The sequence below is a fragment of the Triticum aestivum genome, chromosome 6B (genome assembly GCF_018294505.1).
Source record: "Triticum aestivum cultivar Chinese Spring chromosome 6B, IWGSC CS RefSeq v2.1, whole genome shotgun sequence".
In the NCBI taxonomy this organism is placed as follows: Eukaryota; Viridiplantae; Streptophyta; class Magnoliopsida; order Poales; family Poaceae; genus Triticum; species Triticum aestivum.
Window position 1 is genome coordinate 440,773,058 of NC_057810.1, and position 21,972 is coordinate 440,795,029.

Sequence of the window (21,972 nt, forward strand, 5' to 3'; positions counted from 1 at the left end):
AGTGCAAGAAAGCAAAACCACCACATAAGGTACTGTAATGAACTCATTATTTATTTATATTGGTGTTAAACCTACTGTATTCCAACTTCTCTATGGTTCATACCCTATATACTAGCCATAGATGCATCAAAATAAGCAAACAACACACGAAAAACAGAACCTGTCAAAAATAGAACAGTCTGTAGCAATCTGTAACTTCCGAATACTTATGGAACTATAAAAATCCTACCAAAATAGGAAGTCCTGGGAAATTTGTCTATTGATCTACTTAAAAAAGAATCAACGCAAAATCACGTTTCTGTGAATTACTAAAATTATTTTCGTGCGTGCAAAGTTTCTGTTTTTTAGCAGAATCAAATTAACTATTACCATAGGTTATCCTATAGGTTCTACTTGGCACAAACACTAATTAAAACATAAAAACACATCTAAACATAAGGTATATGAAAAATTTATTACTAAACAGAAGCAAAAACAAAAAAACTAAAATAAAATTGGGTTGCCTACCAACTAGCGCTATCGTTTAACGCCCCTAGCTAGGCATAAAAGCCAGGATAGATCTAAGTAGTGCCATCTTTGGCACTCAATTCATAAGTAGCTCGCATGATAGATTCATAAGGTAATTTAAATTTCTTTCTTGGAAAGTGCTCCATGCCTTTCCTTAATGGAAATTGGAATCTAATATTCCCTTCCTTCATATCAATAATCGCATCAATCGTTCTAAGGAAAGGTCTACCAAGAATAATAGGACAAGAAAGATTGCAATCTATATCAAGAACGATAAAATATATGGGCACATAATTCCTATTTGCAACAATAAGAACATCATTGATCCTTCCCATAGGTTTCTTAATGGTGGAATCCGCAAGGTGCAAATTTAAAGAGCAATCATCAAAATCATGGAAGCCTAGAATATCACATAAAGTTTTCGGAATCGTGGAAACACTAGCACCCAAATCACACAAAGCATAACACTCATGATCTTTGATTTTAATCTTTATAGTAGGTTCCCACTCATCATAAAGTTTTCTAGGTATAGAAACTTCCAAGTCAAGTTTTTCATCATAAGATTGCATCAAGGCATCAACAATATGTTTGGTAAAAGCTTTATTTTGACTATAAGCATGAGGAGAATTCAACACGGATTGCAACAAGGAAATACAATCTACTAAGGAGCAATTATCATAATTAAATTCCTTGAAATCCAAGATAGTGGGTTCAATGCTATTTAAAGTCTTGACCTCTCGAATCCCACTTTTACCCAATTTAGCATCAAGATCTAAAAACTCTGAATCATTGGGACGCCTTTTAACTAAAGTTGACTCATCTCCAGTCCCATCATTATTAAGATTCATATTGAAAAACAAAGATTTAATAGGGACACATCAATAACTTTTAGATCTTCATCATTATTTTCATGGAAACTAGAAGAACACGCTTTTACAAAGCAATCTTTCTTAGCACGCAATCTAGTGGTTCTTTCTTTGCACTCATCAATGAAAATTCTCATAGCTTTGAGAGACTCATTGATATCATGCTTAGGAGGAGTAGATCTAAGTTTCAAAGAATCAACATCAAGCGAAAGTCTATCAACATTCCTAGCCAAATCATCAACTTTAAGCAATTTTTCTTCAAGCAAAGCATTAAAATTCTTTTGAGAGATCATAAATTCTTTAACACTATTCTCAAAATCAGAGGGCGTCTTATTAAAATTTCCATAAGAATTATTGTAGGAATTTTCATAATTATTAGAGGAATTACTAGGGAACGGTCTAGGATTAAAGGTTCCTCTATAAGCATTGTTACCAAAATTATTCCTACCAACAAAATTCACATCCATAGATTCATTATTATTCTCAATCAAAGTAGACAAAGGCATATCATTGCGATCAATAGGAGCACTCTTAGTAGCAAACAATTTCATAAATTCATCCATCTTTCCACTCAAAACATTAATTTCTTCTATAACATGCACTTTCTTACTAGTAGATCTTTCGGTGTGCCATTGAGAATAATTAGCCATAATATTATCAAGGAGTTTAGTAGCTTCTCCTAAGGTGATTTCCATAAAAGTGCCTCCTGCGGCCGAATCTAAAAGATTTCTAAAAGCAAAATTCAATCCGGCATAAAAAATTGTATGATCATCCATAAATTCAAACCATGAGTAGGGCAATTGCGAATCATTAATTTCATTCTTTCCCAAGATTGGGCAACATGCTCATCATCAAGTTGTTTAAAATTCATAATATCGTTCCTAAGGGAGATGATCTTAGCGGGAGGAAAATACTTAGAGATAAAAGCATCTTTGCACTTATTCCATGAATCAGTACTATTCTTACGCAAAGACGAAAACCAAACTTTAGCACGATCTCTAAGTGAAAACGGAAATAACTTCAATTTAACAATATCATTATTCGTATCTTTCTTCTTTTGCATCTCACACAAATCAACAAAATTGTTTAGATGGGTAGCGGCATCTTCACTAGGAAGGCCGGAGAATTGATCTTTCATAACAAGATTCAGCAAAGCAGCATTGATTTCACAAGACTCAACATCACTAAGAGGAGCAATCAGAGTACTAAGGAAATCGTTATTATTGGTATTGGAAAAGTCACACAATTTGGTACTATCCTGCGCCATAGCGACAAGCAATCCAACACACAAGCAAACAAAAAGGCAACCGAAAAGAGAGAGGAGATTAGGAAAGAGAGGGCGAATAAAACGGCAAGGGTGAAGTGGGGGAGAGGAAAACGAGAGGCAAATGGAAAATAATGTAATGCGAGGGAGATGAGTTTGTGATGGGTACTTGGTATGTCTTGACTTGAGCGAAGACCTCCCCGGCAACGGCGCCAGAAATCCTTCTTGCTACGTCTTGAGCTTGCGTTGGTTTTCCTTGAAGAGGAAAGGGTGATGCAGCAAAGTGGCGTAAGTATTTCCCTCGGTTTTTGAGAACCAAGGTATCAATCCAGTAGGAGGCTCCTCAAAAGTCTCACGCACCTACACACACAAACAAGAACCTCGCAACCAACGCAATAAAGGGGTTGTCAATCCCTTCATGGCCACTTGTGAAAGTGAGATCTGATAGAGATAATATGATAAGATAAATATTTTTTTATTTTTATGATATAGATTGGAAAAGTAAAGATGCAAATAAAAGTAGATAGTAAACTTATATGATAAAAGATAGACCCGAGGGCCATAGGTTTCACTAGTGGCTTCTCTCAAGATAGCATAAGTATTACGGTGGGTGAACAAATTACTGTCGAGCAATTGATAGAAAAGCGAATAATTATGAGATTATCTAGGCATGATCATGTATATAGGCATCACGTCCGCGACAAGTAGACCGACTCCTGCCTGCATCTACTACTATTACTCCACACATCGAGTGCTATCCAGCATGCATCTAGAGTATTAAGTTCATAAAGAACAGAGTAACGCATTAGGAAAGATGACATGATGTAGAGGGATAAACTCATGCAATATGATATAAACCCCATCTTTTTATCCTCGATGGCAACAATACAATACGTGCCTTGCTGCCCCTGCTGTCACTGGGAAAGGGCACCGCAAGATTGAACCCAAAGCTAAGCACTTCTCCCATTGCAAGAAAGATCAATCTAGTAGGCCAACCAAACTGATAATTCGAAGAGACTTGCAAATATAACCAATCATACATAAAAGAATTCAGAGGAGATTCAAATATTTCTCATAGATAAACTTGATCATAAACCCACAATTCATCGGATCTCGACAAACACACCGCAAAAAGAGTTACATCGAATAGATCTCCAAGAAGATCAAGGAGAACTTTGTATTGAGATTCAAAGAGAGAGAAGAAGCCATCTAGCTAATAACTATGGACCCAAAGGTCTATGGTAAACTACTCACAACTCATCGGAAGGGCCTTGGAGATGATGTAGAGGCCCTCCGTGGTTGATTCCCCCTCTGGCGGAGCGCCAGCGAAGGCTCCAAGATGGGATTTCACGGATACAGAAGGTTGTGGCGGTGGAATTAGGTTTTCGTGGTGCTCCCCGATGGTTTCAGGGTACGTGGGTATATATAGTAGGAAGAAGTAGGTCGGTGGACGCTCGAGGGGCCCACGACGGTGGGGGCGCGCCCACCTGTAGGGGGCGTGTCGGGCATCCTCGTGGCCGCCTCCTTTGTTGCTTGACATCCACTCCAAGTCCCCTGGATCACGTTTGTTCCAAAGAGATCATTCCCGAAGGTTTCATTCCATTTGGACTCCGTTTGATATTCCTTTTCTTCGAAACACTGAAATAGGCAAAAAAACAGCAATTCGGGTTGGGCCTCCGATTAGTAGGTTAGTCCCAAAAATGATATAAAAGTGTAAAGTAAAGCCCATAAACATCCAAAACGGGTAATATAATAGCATGGAACAATAAAAAATTATAGATATGTTGGAGACGTATCAGGGCGCAACTGTCATGGGCTCGAATCCCTCGAAGATCAAGTCTCCGCGGATGTCAGCGGTGTAGTTCTAGCTTCCAAAGCTGACCTGATGGCCAGGGGCGTAGCTGTCGATCTGCTCCAAATGGCCAAGCGAGTTGGCCCGCAAAGCGAAGCCGCCAAAAACGAAGATCTGTTCGGGGAGAAAAACTTTACCCTGGACTGCGTTGTTGTAGATGATCGGAGGAGTCATCAAACCTTTTGGTGATGACACAATGGAACTTTCAATGAAAGCACCAATGTCGGTGTCAAAACCGGTGGATCTCGGGTAGGGGTCCCGAATTGTGTGTCTAAGGCTAATGGTAACAGGAGGCCGGGGACACGATGTTTACCCAGGTTCGGGCCCTGTCGATGGAGGTAATACCCTACTTGCTGCTTGATTGATCTTGATGATATGGGTATTACAAGAGTAGATCTACCACGAGATCTTAGAGGCTAAACCCTAGAAGCTAGCCTATGGTTATGATTGTTGTTATCCTACGAACCAACCCCTCCGGTTTATATAGACATCGGAGGGGGCTAGGGTTACACAGAGTCGGTTACAGAGAAAGGAATCTTCACATCCGAATTGCCAAGCTTGCCTTCCACGCAAAGAAGAGTCCCATCCGGACACGGGACGAAGTCTTCTATCTTGTATCTTCACAGTCCAACAGTCCGGCATTCGCATATAGTCCGGCTATCCGAGGACCCCTTAATCCAGGACTCCCTCGCTTGCCATGATAGAAGTGCTTAGCTTTGGGTTCAATCTTGTGTTATCCTTTCCCAGTGCCAGTAGAGGCAGCAAGGCATGTATTGTATTGTTGCCATCGAGGATAAAAAGATGGGGTTTATATCATATTGCTTGAGTTTATCCCTCTACATCATGTCATCTTGCTTAATGCATTACTCCGTTCTTTATGAACTTAATACTCTAGATGCATGCTGGATAGTAGTCGATGTGTGGAGTAATAGTAGTAGATGCAAGTAGGAGTCGGTCTACTTCACATGAACGTGATGCCTATGTTCATGATCATTGCCTTAGGTGTCATCATAATTATGCGCTTTTCTATAAATTGCTCGGCAGTAATTTGTTCACCCACCGTAATACCCCCTCCGTTCCTTTATGTAAAGTGTATTATTTTCAGCACGGTGACCAAGGCACATAATTATAAACATGATAGGACAAAATTACCCTTGGCAAATTTGTTGGTTAGTGGCAAGTAAATCAGTTAGTCTAGGAAACTAAGAGATACATGCAATCGACAAAGAAATAATTTCCTTCTTTTGCTACAAGGAGAGATACAGACAATCAGGAGAGAGATACTTTCCTTTTTTCTGGAGGGCTAACAAGGGAATTATGAGGAATTAGAAGAAATGCACCTTAAATTCTGAAATTTTATCAAAAAACAAATACACCTTATATAAAGGAACGGAGGGAGTATATGCTATCTTGAGAGAAGCCACTAGTGAAACCTATGGCCCCCGGGTCTCTTTTCCATCATATTAAGTCTCTTTTCTATATTATTGAATCTCATTTACATCTTGATAGTTTCCGATCTACTATTTTGAAATCTTTACTTTCCAATCTATACATCAAAAATACCAAAAATATTTACTTTATTATCTCTTTTAGATCTCACTTTTGCGAGTGACCGTGAAGGGATTGACAACCCCTTTATCGCGTTGGTTGCAAGTTCTTGATTGTTTGTGCAGGTATTCGGTGACTTGTGCGTCGTCTCCTACTGGATTGATACCTTTGTTCTCAAAAGTGAGGGAAATACTTACGCTACTTTGCTGCATCACCCTTTCCTCTTTAAGGGAAAACCAACGCAAGCTCAAGAGGTAGCAGGATGCGTCCCCTATGTGGCACAACGGAGGACGCCAACCACATCTTCTTCTCCTACATTACGGCCCAATTCCTGTGGACCTGCTTCCGCGATACGGTCGGTGGTCGTTGGTGTAACACCAACTTCCCGGACTTGTTGGCGGAAATCCATGCCTCCGCCCCTTGCCACTGCCACACTAGGTGGCTGTGCGTTGGGGTTCTTGCCTGGACGCTTTGGACCATCCGCAATAAGCTTGTCATCCAAAGAACGCATCTTCGACGTGCGACTGACGCGGTCTTCAAACTGTGTGGTTACTTGCAGCTTTCGCGGCCGCTTAGTGGCCCCTAGGATCGGGATGCCATCGACACCCTCCTCACCGACCTTCACGCGATGGCCTTCCTCGCGAGTGGCGCCTCCTCTTCTGCCCCCACCCCCGGAGCCCGACTAGGCCTGCGGCCTTCCTGAGGAGTTGGATCCTTGGCCCGCTCATTGGGTTCTTGCACATTGTGCCTTGTGTTTTTTTCTGTTTTCAGGGCTTGTTGAGTTGTGCCCTCAGCATTAACCCCTTTCAGTACTCTATGTTTGTGTTGACTCTTCGCGCGTGTGTGGTGTGAACCTATGTATGGAGGATTGGCTCAGGCAGTTTGCTTTATATATAAAGCAGGGTGAAAGCCTTTTTTGGTAATAAAAGCAGAGAGAAAACTGCGAACCTCCTCAGCAACGCCGGACCAATAGCTATCGAGGCCGGATTGGAGCCGGAGAAGTTTTATTCGAGACAACAAACACCATCACCGTCAGTGCGATGTTGCTGCGACAAAACTTCTAAAGCCAACTCTTGCTTTGGCAAAAATTGGGCAAGCCAAGAGAGTTTGACCTTCAAGTGATTTACTGAAAAAGGCTTTCGCCCCGCTATATATATAAAGCAACGATCATGCATACAACCAACCACCCCACACATGACAATGACACAACCAAGAGAAGATACAAGGGTCCCGCACAACACCACATCACCCTAATCACCCTAACGCCACCAAGCACATTAAAGATAAACAATACAACCGCTTGGTGACGCCGGCGACCTTCACTATGAGCTAGCCACCGTAAATAAGTGAGGACGACACACGATGTAGCAGAGACTCCAAGACGGTGCCTCCAAGAAGGGCACGACATCAGAGTGTCACCACCATCCGATCCAGAAGATCAAGTTTTCACCCGGAGTAAACTGAATGAGACGGGAGCAGCCGCGACGAAACCTTCGGGGAGGGAAAGACGCCCGCGGACGCCACCACCATCGGCCGGCCAAATAATTGCGCAGGTAATGCACCCGGCACTCATCCATCTCCATCAAACTACCACGTCGTACATCGACCCTCAACAGCGATGCCACCCGTGTGGCCATGGCTGCCCGCACGCACCCGAGACGCGCGCTCCGCCCACGAATACCACGCCTCCTGCCGCCAGGGCCATCGCCCTGCAACTAGACAACCCCAAGACCACACAAAGGCCACGACTTTGGCCCAACCGACAGAGCCACCAGCAGATGCTCCGCCCCGAACATTGGGAGACTACACCAACCCGCTCGCGGCCGAGGAAAGGCGGAGAAGGAGGAGCGGACGCATCTGGACTGTCACACCCCTGTGCCGGCGAGAGGTGAGTGACTGCATCGAGGCCACCCATCCCTCCTACCGAGCTCCCCACCGAACACACCCCCGTGTCGCCCCACCATGGCAGCAGGCACACATCCCCGCGAGGCCACCGGCAATCCCGCGCCCACCAACGAGGGATACCAAGTCGACCCGCGACAGCAGCCAAAGGAACTCACCGGAGATGCCTCCCCGCGCCACCCGTCCACCAGCCGCTGGAACAACCAAAGGGGACGTCACATGCCGACCACTCGAACTCCACCTCCACCACGCCGCCATCTCCACTGACCACTGCAGAGACGGCCGAACCGCGGCCCAAGTTGCCTACAACGTGCCCCAGCCCGCGCCGCCTGCCATATCCAGCTGCCAGCGCATGGCCAGGCGCGCCCCGCCCCAGCGCAGCTCACCATGCAGCAAAAAGGAGCTCGGGCTGCCGCCACCCAAACCCGCCACCGCGCCGCCACAACCAGCGCATCGCAGAGCCCAGGCATGAAGATGCTGACCCGCGCCAGCTCCTGCCACGTGAGAGGATGAGGAATCCCCGACGACGGCAGCGGGAGGAGTGGAGGGGAAGTGGGGAGGCGGCCGGCGACTAGGGTTCCTCCCCTGCCGCTCGTGGGGACACCAGAGGAGGAGGGGGAAAAGGGCGAGGATAAATGATTCTAAGCACCTGCAACGTCCCTTCAATTGATTTTGCACTCATATCTTGTCATGTAGTCAAAAACATTGCCGAAGTGGGGTAATCTCAGCTTGAATAAACTGGAATGAGTTGCATAAATAGTGGTGATTTAGGCAAATAGTTCAAATCTGGTCAATTTGCCTCCCGCTTAAGATCCGGATTTTTCTTTGGCAATGGATTAGGGGTCGGGTACCTTCAAGGGCGGAGGTCCTCAAGCAGAATGGCTCTGAGGATGCGACTTACCCTTTATGTGAGACCGCGGAAGACTCGAACCACATCTTTTTTGAGTGCTTTTTCGCACGTTTCCTTCAGAGCTGTTTTCGTGAGGTGGTTGGTGGTAGTCGGTGTAACAACTTCCCACATCTTTTTTGGAACTCCGGGCATCCGCGCAACGATCCTGCCACATTAGGTGGCTCGGGATTGGACTGCTCGCGTGGATGCTTTGGACGATCCGCGATAAACTGGTGATTCAGCGCACGCCTCTCAGACGTTCTACCGACGCGGTCTTTAAAATGTGTGGTTACTTGCAACTTTGGCAGCCGCTTAGTCGCCCTCCAGATCGAGACGCCATCGACATCTTCATCGCAGACCTTCGAGCACTAGTGTTCTGCTTGGTTCCTCCGCTCCCCCCACCACCTCCAGAGTCAAATTAGGCCTCGGGCCTTCATACTACTTTGCCTTGGGTTGTCCTCCTCGGCTTGGCCTTTTTATTTTTCCTTTTTAAGGTTTGTTGAGTTGTGCCCTTAGCAAAACTTGTCATACTCGGGCCTCCATACTGCTTTGCCTTGGGCTGTCCCCCTCGGCTTGGCCTTTTTCTTTTTCCTTTCTAGGGCTTGTTGAGCTGTGGTGGAAGCTCAAGGGGGAGGTAGCTCAGGTGTTCAAGGAGAGGGTAATTAAGGAGGGGCCTTGGGAAGAAGGAGGGGATGCGGACAATGTGTGGATGAAGATGGCGACTTGCATTCGTAAGGTGGCCTCGGAGGAGTTTGGAGTGTCCAGGGGAAGGAGAAGCGAAGATAAGGATACCTGGTGGTGGAATGATGATGTCCAGAAGGCGATTAAAGAGAAGAAAGATTGCTTTAGACGCCTATACCTGGATAGGAGTGCAGACAACATAGAGAAGTACAAGATGGCGAAGAAGGCCGCAAAGCGAGCTGTTGGTGAAGCAAGGGGTCGGGCATATGAGGACCTCTACCAACGGTTAGGCACGAAGGAAGGTGAAAGGGACATTTATAAGATGGCTAAGATCCGGGAGAGGAAGACGAGGGATATTGGCCAAGTCAAATGCATCAAGGACGGAACAGGCCAACTCTTGGTGAAGGACGAGGAGATTAAGCATAGATGGCGGGAGTACTTCGACAAGCTGTTCAATGGGGAGCATGAGAGTTCTATCATTGAATTGGACGACTCCTTTGGTGAGACCAGCATGCGTTTTGTGCGGCGCATCCAGGAGTCTGAGGTGAAGGAGGCTTTAAAAAGGATGAAAGGAGGCAAGGCGATGGGCCCTGATTGTATCCCCATTGAGGTGTGGAAAGGTCTCGGGGACATAGCGATAGTATGGCTAACCAAGAATTTCAACCTCATTTTTCGGGCAAACAAGATGCCAGAAGAATGGAGACGGGGTATATTAGTCCCAATCTTCAAGAACAAGGGGGATGTTCAGAGTTGTACTAATTACCGTGGAATTAAGCTGATGAGCCATACAATGAAGCTATGGGAGAGAGTCATGGAGCACCGCTTAAGAAGAATGACAAGCGTGACCAAAAATCGGTTTGGTTTCATGCCTGGGAGGTCGACCATGGAAGCTATTTTCTTGGTACAACAACTTATGGAGAGATATAGGGAGCAAAAGAAGGACTTGCATATGGTGTTCATTGACTTGGAGAAGGCCTATGATAAGATACCGTGGAATGTCATGTGGTGGGCCTTGGAGAAACACAAAGTCCCAGCAAAGTACATTACCCTCATCAAGGACATGTACGATAATGTTGTGACAAGTGTTCGAACAAGTGATGTCGACACCGATGACTTCCCGATTAAGATAGGACTGCATCAGGGGTCAGCTTTGAGCCCTTATCTTTTTGCATTGGTGATGGATGAGGTCACAAGGGATATACAAGGAGATATCCCATGGTGTATGCTCTTTGCGGATGATGTGGTGCTAGTTGACGATAGTCGGACGGGGGTAAATAGGAAGTTAAACCTTGGAATCGAAAGGGTTTAGGCTTAGTAGAACTAAAACCGAGTACATGATGTGCGGTTTCAGTACTACTAGGTGTGAGGAGGAGGTTAGCCTTGATGACCAGGTGGTACCTCGGAAGGACACCTTTCGATATTTGGGGTCAATGTTGCAGAAGGATGGGGGTATTGATGAAGATGTGAACCATCGAATCAAAGCCGGATGGATGAAGTGGCACCAAGCTTCTGGCATTCTCTGTGACAATAGAGTGCCACAAAAGCTAAAAGGCAAGTTTTACAGGACGGCGGTTCGACCCGCAATGTTGTATGGCGCGGAGTGTTGGCCGACTAAAAGGCGACATGTTCAACAGTTAGGTGTGGCGGAGATGCGTATGTTGAGATGGATGTGTGGCCACACGAGGAAGGATCGAGTCCGGAATGATGATATACGAGATAGAGTTGGGGTAGCACCAATTGAGGAGAAGCTTGTCCAACATCGTCTGAGATGGTTTGGGCATATTCAGCGCAGGCCTCCAGAAGCTCCAGTGCATAGCGGACGGCTAAAGCGTGCGGAGAATGTCAAGAGAGGGCAGGGTCGACCGAATTTGACATGGGAGGAGTCCGTTAAGAGAGACCTGAAGAATTGGAGTATCGACAAAGAGCTAGCTATGGACAGTGGTGCGTGGAAGCTTGCTATCCATGTGTCAGAGCCATGAGTTGGTTGCGAGATCTTATGGGTTTCACCTCTAGCCTACCCCAACTTGTTTGGGACTAAAGGCTTTGTTGTTGTTGTAGGGCTTGTTGTTTGTGCCCTTAGCAGAACCTGTCGTACTTTGCGTGAGTGTGTTTGTGGTGTGAACTTCTCTGTTGGATCTTTATGGCTCTGGTGTTGTGCTTTATCTATAAAGCGGCCAAAGCCCTTTCTGGGTGTAAATAGTGGTGGTTTTTTCCCTGGGTGCCTCTCATTCTTCACTCTAATCTTATAACATGTCTCTAATCTGGTGAGCGAGAGAGAACCGTATGTTGAAAAGGCCTTCCAGGTGCAAAAATAATATCAGAAAAATCATAACTTCACTTTTAGGATACCAAGAGTAGCTTTCAGTTGAAAAAAGCACAAAAAACTGCATTCCTAAACTTCATCTTATGCTTAACCAAAGAGCAATAGATTGCACTTCCTGTTCCTAACATCTATTCTGTATGAGCAAGTCCAAATTTGAAACACACGGGGAACTTTGCATTGTGCCCAAAAAAAATATCAAACCAATAAGATTGCAGCAAGCACTGCAAGGCACATGTAGTATAAATGTATAATATAGTAGTAGTATGATAACTGATTGACAATCTGACATTCGAGTCATGGCCAACATATATCCTCACTGCTACAACAAGTGATCCAAAACTAAAAGCATAGTTAATCTTTTTTCAGAAATTAAATGAGATGCAGAATAAATAAAATCCATCTGCAGTTTTCAGGAACAGCATTGCCACACTGGAACGAGCCTAGATCTTCAGCAGAGCACAGCCTGCGATACTACCTCGGCAACGCGTCATCGGTGATCCTTGTCGCCAGGTTGGCCTCTCACTTGCGACATTCAAGATATCAACATCAGACAATGGCTTAATGCACTGATTTCTTGGCCCAGGCCCGATCACTCCACCAAACAAACATATGCTGTCCCCTAAACCAATCATGCCAAAGCCGATCCTGCTTTGGAATCCTGATGCACAAGGAACCATCTTATCAGGGAAATTCTCTCCATGCTGCTTCCTAATGCAGCTATTGCTCAGCACATACAACTCTCCACCAACCATTGCCATTGGGCCTTGCAGCCAAGAGTAGTCCTCAACAGCCCAATAATTACCGCCATCTTCGAGAATCTGGACTGTGGATATCCCTTTATGCAATACGTGCATCTTATCCTTGATGACAAGACCAGAGCATGCAGAGGGATGTGCCTGACGGAGGTCAGGGAGGGACTCCCAGGTGTCAGCTTCAGGATCGTAAATCTCAGCCTCCGATATCGATTTGCGGCAGTTTGTAAAGCCCCCAGCAACAATTATCTTCCCATCCAATGCACAACAAGCAAACATAGCTCGAGCTACAAGCATTGGAGCCCTCTGGGCCCACAAGCGGTGGAGAGGATCATAAGACCAGACCTCATTGCTCGCAAAGATTGTGTCATGGTCTCCAGTAAGGGGGTCAACTCTATCACTGCCACCACCAATTACATAGAGTTTTCCAGCAACAGAGGCAACTCCAAAACGGGCAATGTTCCTAATCCGAGATGGCATGACAGGGAGAGTTATCCACTTGTCTCGACGAGGATCATAAAGTTGCCAAATGTTTTCAGGTTCAAATGCCAACACGCATAGCAGTTCTTCTGTCGCACCAATCTGATTCCGAACATTGAGAAGCTCCCCATTGCGAACAGATGCTCTCCAAGAGCGGCAAACCAGCTGAAGAATAGGATGGGATACAAACGGGACACGTGCAAGGCACTGGAGAGCCACTTCATTAGGAAGACCATCAAGTAAGGTCGATACCATTGTGCACTCAACCATATTATCTCAGTATACAGCACGGAAGCGACAAGACCTATTAGCCTGAACATGTCAAACATACCAAGTTCAGATACACGCTGTACAGAGAAATCAGCGAAGTAGAATTAAAATAATGATCAGGCATTCATCTAATAGATATCATTCAAACAGAAACTTAACGAGACATGGAATGATGAAAACAAATAGTTAGAACTCTAAACCAACAATAGGGACATAATTAATTAAAGTATCCTAAGTGAAGCTGAAGGTGAGCCTGCAGGGCGCATCGCATCATAGAGAAATTATTTTATTTGCTGAGGGATAGCGTGTAACAAAAGATTGTCGATAGACCCAAAATTGTTCGGAGTTCCTCCTAGGGCATAGCAAAGGTAGCTCATATTCATTGAAAGTTCTTACTTGGCACTTGCCCTGGTACAATGTTAAACAGTTTTTATTTGCAAATTGATTACAATACCTAAGGACATAGGTATATTCCAAAATCATGATTGTTAACATCAACCATGAAAGAAACAGCAGCAGCTACAAGTATTAAGGTATATTGTTACTTTATGTTCTTTAAGCTTCTCAGTTTTCACTATACTGTGAGGGGAAAAAATAGCCTCATGAAAACAAAGCGATCAATTAACTCGGCTCAAAAGTTGACTAACATGTGACAACTGACTATGGATATTCCAGAAAAGCTCCACGCGGAAAGTAACCACAGCAGACCTCTAGGATATGGGGCTTGTGAGTTGACAGAGATTTGTAAATTGGGAGATCCTTTTTCAAATGTTCACAGGGTTCTACATTCATCCTCTAGTCATCTATATATCCGCCAAGTCAAATGGTGTTTGTGTTCTTAGTTTTAAGATAATAGGAACAAAAGAGCATGCATAAGTTCTCTAAAAAGTGGCCGGGCAACCTTAGCAGAGCAAGGCAAGGAGATCGCCTAGTTGGTCAAAGGCGCCAGAGGTGACGTTCAGATTCGGTGCAGCCAACTTGGCAAACCGGGCAGGTACAGAGATGGCCTCAGCCTTCAGGAGTGTGATAACAGTGCGAGATAGCGGGAAATGGGGTCAGAGTGGGCCCAGCGGTATGGGAGGAGATGTCTGTTAAGCTACATGCACTAGCCAACGTAACCAAAAATCCAAACTGATGGAAAGGGCTAGGCAATCCACATATGCACTTCAACACCCCCTCTCACATGTGACGCGGGAAGTCAACACGTGAATAGACTCAGAGGTATGGCTCAAGAGGCCTATACATGGACATAGAGGGAACAACAGCAATTTTTGGATAAATTGCAGAAGTCAGGATTGAGCTCATAACCTTAGACTCTGATGATACCATGTTAAGCTTCATGCACTAGCCAACGCAACCAAAAGTCCAAACTTTTGGAAAGGGTTAGGCAATCCACATGTACACTTCAAAATGCCGTGGTGGCAGAGGCAAGCAGAAGTGTAGCCTGGCAAAGCAGGTATGTAGCAGCCATGGAGCCGGAATAAAATTATGAAGTGATACTACTTGCGCGAAATACAACTAACCAGTAACCCACATAAATTTAGCATCTGATTTGGAACTAGGATAGTAGTATGAATGCTACAAATAACAATATTATCATCCTCCCTGGCATGGATGACATGAACCAACTGCACCAGGAAATGAGGCTGCCGCTTAGGGAAGATGGCCTTGGGAGTACTCTAAAAAGCACCAAGCTGGCGGCCGGGTGACCTCCAGATTCTAGTCAGGATTAGGCAGACACCTAGATAGGATGGTGGCAGCTAGCACCTAAGCAGGGTAACGTTGACCATCTAGAGCACTGGTGCCCTCCTAGCTGATCGCACATACCATGGTTCTAGATCAGTATCCTGGTATTCTCCCTCTCTGAAACTGGGTATTAGCAGCTGCAAGCAGCAGTAGACCAGTCAACAACTCAAAATGATTTGTGATTAAAATTGGTATTGATCCATTACATACGAACATATATTCCTAAATCATCCTGCAAAATTAACTGAACATGACTAGGCACGGCCGAGCATCAGGAAATATGTAGTGAAAACGATTAACTAACACTCCAAGCATTCAGATACGCCAGCATAAAGCAATACGCGGTGGTCAGACGAACGAACAGGTGCGAACGGGGAATCCTAATCGTAGAACGCAAATTATGGACTCGAACCAATCCCATGAGCGATTATGTATCCGCCGCATCCAGATCTAGTGACAGGCAACACAAATCCGACGCCGAACCGATGAATTGGGCTGGCTAGCATCGCGTGATTTGGGGCCGGGTTCGTACCTCCGGCTGGAGCAGAGGCCCGCACCCGAGGTGGGTGATGAAACGAGGATCGGGGAGCTTGCCGGACTCCGTCCGCGCCTAGGGCCGGCCGCCGGTGTCGTCGCCGCGGAGTGGGTATGGTACGGGTCGGAAGAGGCGTCGCTTGGTTCGGGTGCGGCGCAGAGAGGGGGGGATGGAATGGGTGAGGGGAGGGGAGGAGTGAGGCGTCAGGGGCGACGGCATTTGCCTTTTGGCTTTTGCGGCCTCCTCTATTTTGGGGCGGGTTCACGCAACGTATCCACGGAATATTCTCTATCTAGAGCGACATGCCATTGTTTGTTTTCCACAAGAAAAAAAGAGCAACATTTCATCGCTATTCATTTTCATGTGGAATACCACAAAACACGACAGAGGAAGAATTATCAGCGTGTGTTAATCGTGTCGACAATGTGATTGACGAAGTCATCACAAACACCTCATAGTCCATCAAAACATCTCTTCCCACTAAACAAATCATCAGAAATCCTAAAATAAATGCAGCAAAATAATTGTAACTTCCCAAAGCCAAAATGATTAAAATCTGCAAGCCCGAAGTCTGTAATTTCAGCCTCGGAACTACTACGCAGCCGATGCATGCCAGCCGAACACTGCACGATCCTTGATCTAGCGGTCGGCCTGCACTTTGCTCAACGCTGGTACGGTTGGATCAGTACTATCGTCCACAAATCGTCCAAGGCATGTCGTGTGTATAGCAACACTCTTTCAGCCTCTATCGCATCAACGCTCAATATTTCTGAAACAAAACTCGGATACACAAGCCAAAAAGCTTTAGGAAACTAAGAACAGAGTGAAAGCCACTCGGGCGTGTAACAAGCAATTGTACAACGAGACTTCCCAGATATCATCGTAACATTTTTGACTAGTGGTACTTCTCCAACAGGCACAAACACTGTCTGCTTACTTGGTTTTGATCAGCTTGTCGATGATGCTTTTCAGAGCCGGCGCACTGGCGCTGCACCTCTGATCGGCGAAGCACGACCTCCCTTCCTCGGCTGCCTTGCACAGCTGCGGGTCCATCGGCACCTTGCCGAGGAAAGGGACCCCCATCTCATGGCACATCTTCTCTGCGCCACCCTTGCTGCTGTCAAACACCTCGCTGCAGGCCACGACCGACAAAAGCTCCGGAGCCTTCTCCTTGATGTAGTTCATCGCCCACTCCGTGGCATCTGTCTCCCCTGCAGGACCTGGCTTTACGAACTTGAGGTCTGTGAATGCCTGCCTCAGGCCACTCATGTTCTCCACAACGCCCAGCACCGGCACACCCACCTTCTTGCAGAAATTGATTTCCTTCCTCACGTCAATAAGAGAGACTTGCTGAGGGGTCGTCACGATTATCGCGCCATCAACTTCGGTGGCTTGTAGGTACTGGACGATTGAGATGTGCTCGTCTGATGTTCCAGGGGGTGCATCCACTACAAGGTAGTCAATCTCACCCCAGTCAACATCCTTGAGAAACTGTTTGATCAATCCGTTCTTGCGAGGACCCCTCCATATGACAGCATCATCTGGGTTAGGCAGCATAAAACCAATCGACATGACACCAAGGTTGGACTCCACGTAGATTGGTGACCACCCAAGGTTGCTCTGATGAATATCCTGGCCTTCAAGGCCTAACATTTTCGGGATGCTAGGGCCACATATATCTATGTCGAGAAGGCCAACCTGATGGTCCATTTCAGCTAGGGCAAATGAGAGCTGGGCTGAAAATGTGCTCTTTCCAACACCTCCCTTTCCTGACAAAACCAGTATCTTGTGTTTCACAGTAGCCATCCGCTCAGCAATAGCAACCAAGTCTGAAAACTCACAATACAATACTCATCAACATTTTTAGGCCACTTAAAATGGAAGTAATAGAAGCAAACGTACTAAGTATATTTGCACACGCATTAACCACCAATTATAATAAATGATTATCTAGCCTATAATAGATCAAGAACAAAAACTAGCATATGGTTATCTTAAACTAGCATATGGTTATCTTAAGCACAGAGGGCAGGCCTGGCGCAGTGGTGAAGTCCTCCCCACTTGTGCCAAGAGGTCCTGGGTTCGAACCAGCCTCTCTGCATTGCACTTTGCAGGGGTAAGACTAGGTTCCTATAATCCCTCCCCAGACCCCACCTTGTGTGGGAGCTTCTATGCACTGGGTCTGTCCTTTATGGTTATCTTAAGCACAGAAACTAGAGCAGGCCCAAGACAAACAACAACAGTCAGTCAGTCAGCACCGATCAGGCAGGAAGCACACAGTCGGCTAAGAATACTGGACGACGGAGCTACAAGTCTCTGGTTCATTCCACATGTATCCTGAATAAAGCACATCTTATATGTCATAAACACCATCATCTATTAGTAAATGATTACTAGTCGAGAAATACACACTGACTTGGGCTTGAGCATTGGCTGGCGAGCCGAGCCCCGCTTAGCTTGGGCTTGAGCAAACATATCAAGAACACAAGATATATACCATGTCAGCCGAAGCAGGGATGGCTCGGGGCTAATTTGCACTGGTATTAATAGTTCGTCAGTGTAAAGTGGACTATTTTTGGACTCAGAAATAAAAAATTTAGACTGTGCAAGAGTCAAAGGGGATAAAATGGACTTGTTCCATCAAAACCAAAACAGGAAGGAACAAATACTGAGCACACCAGTGCTTCATCATCAATCTGGAATTCTCAAACCTTCCAACATGTTCTACAAGAGAATGGGTCATTTCAATCGTACGCTAATTTTTTTATATTGAAGAACGTGTTACATCACTAATGTTGAGTTCCAGCGGCCAACAAGCAGAAAGGGTAGTGTTAGCAGATGCACTGATAAAGGATAAGTTATCTTTGCTGACTCCAAAATATGAGCAGGAGCAAAGAATAAGCCACAGATGCACAAGATGGAGATAGTTTCATCTTGGCTAATTCCCCAACACCACACTCGAACAAAAGAACACCAGCTAGAAGGAGATTTAGAACCGAAAGCCAGAACTAGAACAAGATTAAAGAGGCAGGGTGATTTATTGGAGAAAAGCTAACTGCGAGAATTTGCCGGCATAGCAATCTTTGACAACTTCATTTGCCAGTATTCTGGCCATTGCCTTCTCAAAAGTACAGGCAAGTGCATTACTCCTACCACTACTTAGTCTTCTTATGATACTTGTATGTGTAGTTATGCAGTATCCACAACCAGCTCGCGATTTGGACTGGAATGACTGTTACATCTTTTTTTCTAGAACACCATGACTATAACATTTTAATCAGTCATCTATGGCCATACAAAATCAGGTAAGCAACAACCTTGAATATGTTAAGGTTACATACATGGGTAACTACTGCAGAAGTACTAAATCTACCTAAACTGAGCTCAAGTATATTTCTTAAAAACAAGGAACAAATTATGGCAGTGATGCTGATTCACCGACATCAGATAACGTTACAAATAAATAGAATAGCGCATGAAAATCTCAGAGATGATCTGATTACCAGGATCGGGGCCCTTGGGGGCGGTGGCGCAAATCTGCTGGTTAGGGCACCCGGCGCAGGAATCGGCCTTCCCCGCCTCCTCCGACTGCGTTCCAGGGCAATCTAAGCAAGAAACACATAAATAATAAGCTCACAAGTCACCCCCTTCTTCCATGGCAGGACGACCTAGAAAGCAGGAGAACGTGGACGGGCAAATCGGCCCGAATCCAAAGAAGAAGGGGGAACACGGACGGCATAATCGAGACTTACGGGCGTTGGCGTCCTCCGGGACGTCGCCTTTGCTGCCGCCGTTCTCCATCTCTTCCGCTCCCTGCTCGCCCTCGCCGCCTCCTTCTCGAAGTTGCTCTCCTTGGACCGGGAAGGGGAACTGAGGATTGAGACAATAGCCAGAACGCCACTATGAGAAACCGAACTTGCCAAAATACCACTATGAAAAACCAACTTGCCAATATACCACTACTTTCAGTTTTCTCTAGCCAAAATACCATTAGTGACTAACGGAGACTAACACCATCCAAAAAAGACTTCTATACCCTTACCTCTTCACAGCCCAAGCATACATTTCAACAACAAAAAGAGCAGCTATGGTGCAACATTTCAGCAGCCAATTGACATGAAAACATCACCAACTCAATATAATCTTACTTTGCATCATCCAACAAGATAGCAACTTTTCAGCAGCATTTTGACAAATTTCAGCAATGGTCACACCAAACCTCGCCATGACAGGAGCTTGTTCCTTGTGTTGTTGTTTGTTCTCAATGGTCACACCAAACCTCACTATTTTCGTGTTAGAACACCTATCAAACAATTCAGCTATCTCTGATTCACAGATCAATGGGATGGTGTTATATCCTCTTCCATACCAAATGGTCATTCTCTGATCAGGAGACCACTTGAACTCCTCCTCCACAACCTCCTTTATCCACACCATAGACAAGTGCCGACCGACCATGAAGTCCCATGTTTTGCCCCTTCTGTAAACTCTTTTACCGTCTACAATCGTCAAGTAGGACTGAACATCTATTTCTACTTTGAAATCGCCCATCGAATCGACTCTGAAACACATAAACACAGCAAATTCGAAATTTGCTGCACTCACAATGAAAAGATTCATGAAAACAGGGGGAAATTTTGTACCTTTTGCCGCCGGAGATGTACTGGAGGGTTGGAGGCAGAGGAGCCACTCGAAGGCGAGGTTGCAGGGGAGGCCGCGAGCTGGTCCGGTCGGTGCCAAGCAATGGAGCGCCGCCGTCAGGCTGATCCGGGACGAACTCGAGCAGATGGACGAGCTAGGTGAGAAGGGGAGGCCGACGAACTGATCCGGGACGAGCTGGGGCGGATCCCTCTGACCGGTGCTGCGCCGTTGGGCTTGTTGGCGCCGGAGCCGAGGCGTCGGGCGGCCAGCTAGGCGTCGACGAGCGGGAGTGAGGGCGTCGGGCTGCCCAGCCACGAGCCCAGGGAGGAGGAGGGCGGCGCACGGAGGGAGCTGGGGGATGGGTACGGAGAGGGTCAGAGGGAGAGAGGAGCTGCAGGGCGGCGCCGGCGACGGTTGGTTCCTCGCGCCGCCGCCATGCTCCTGGTGTGTGCGTGCGGGAGGAGAGGGGGAGGGGAGGATTTCGTGGATAGGGTTAGAGAGCCACGGGGGTAATTTTGGAATACCCAGAAAACTGACAAGTTGCCTCCGGTTTGACTAACAGAAAAAGTTTGACAACTAACGAAAGTGTTATTTTGACAACAAAAACCGAGCATGCAGTGGTATATTGGCAAGTTGGTTTTTCATAGTGGTATTTTGGCAAGTTCGGTTTCTTGTAATGGCATTCTGGCTATTGTCTCCTGAGGATTTGAGAGGACCGCGTTAAAACCCCGGCCGACCAGGGAGGGTATCGGGCGTTGGATTCTGGCCCAACGGCTGGGAGGTTGGGTTTCAGTCGCTGCACTGTTGGTTGTACATAGAGTTGTCAAGGACAAATTTGCATCTCATTGCTTCTCCTTCAAAGAAAAATATTGTGAGTGGTTGCTTCTTCAAATTTGTCTCATCCTTCTCTCAAAGAGAGAGAACTTTTCACAATTTTAATTTTAGCCCCTCGACAAAAATAAAGAAATAATAAGGGAAATTCAAAACGGTGCTCGAGCTCATCTGCTCCTGAAATCACAACCGAACAGTTGACTTGGAATAGATGATCTGCAATGTATTTGGCAGTGTATTCTGATTGTATTTTGAATTTTAGTGTCTGCCATGTGAAAGCATTGATTATGGTGGAGCCCATTGAGCAAGCCATCACCTCAGTGCTGCCTTACCGCAATTATTATAAATTTGGAACATTATTGGACAAATGCATACTTTCTGCTAGTGTTAGAGCCCTGGATTACATCTCTCTCCGCAGCTTGACGTCTTTGGCATTTTTTTTGTTACTATATGAATTGGGACATGAGCAGACCATATCATAATTAAGAGCGAAGACTTCTGACAGTACAATCTATTACTGGTTTCAAGGTAAACAAGGCTCATGCTTTTCACTATGAGACAGGAACAAATGCACAACTGACACTAATAAACCATGATTTACAAGCACATGCGCAAGTTTTGCAGCACATAACCAGTACCGAAGATTAAGGGTACAGCCAAATTCAACATTCTTTGTAAAAGTTGTAAGCCTCGTGCAGCACATTCGAGAGCACAATTTTGAGAATCATTGTTGGCTAATCCAGTTAGCAGCACAAACACACAATTAATGCCTCAAGTAGCTGTCGCACGGTACAAGGGCCTTCTTCTGCAATACAAATGTCCAGATCAATAAAGCATCAATCAACTAACCACAGTTTACACTTTTTCAGGACGAATAATTAAACA

At 45.7% G+C, this 21,972-nt stretch overlaps 2 protein-coding genes across 2 annotated transcripts; both read right to left on the bottom strand.

Annotated features, from left to right (window-relative positions):
• Positions 1-12,009: 12,009 nt before the first annotated feature.
• LOC123137380 (F-box/kelch-repeat protein SKIP30) lies at positions 12,010-15,842 on the bottom strand. The gene is made up of 2 exons (XM_044557122.1): positions 15,613-15,842; positions 12,010-13,376 (listed from the first exon to the last, which is right to left on the bottom strand). Exon 2 carries the CDS (start codon positions 13,332-13,334, stop codon positions 12,273-12,275), a length of 1,062 nt encoding a protein of 353 aa, XP_044413057.1. The 5' UTR covers positions 13,335-13,376; positions 15,613-15,842; the 3' UTR covers positions 12,010-12,272.
• A 559-nt stretch (positions 15,843-16,401) lies between these two features.
• Positions 16,402-20,737, bottom strand: LOC123137381 (cytosolic Fe-S cluster assembly factor NBP35). Its single transcript, XM_044557123.1, has 4 exons — positions 20,259-20,737; positions 19,368-19,485; positions 19,119-19,220; positions 16,402-17,444 (listed from the first exon to the last, which is right to left on the bottom strand). Exons 2-4 carry the CDS (start codon positions 19,414-19,416, stop codon positions 16,549-16,551), a joined length of 1,047 nt encoding a protein of 348 aa, XP_044413058.1. The 5' UTR covers positions 19,417-19,485; positions 20,259-20,737; the 3' UTR covers positions 16,402-16,548.
• Positions 20,738-21,972: the final 1,235 nt, after the last annotated feature.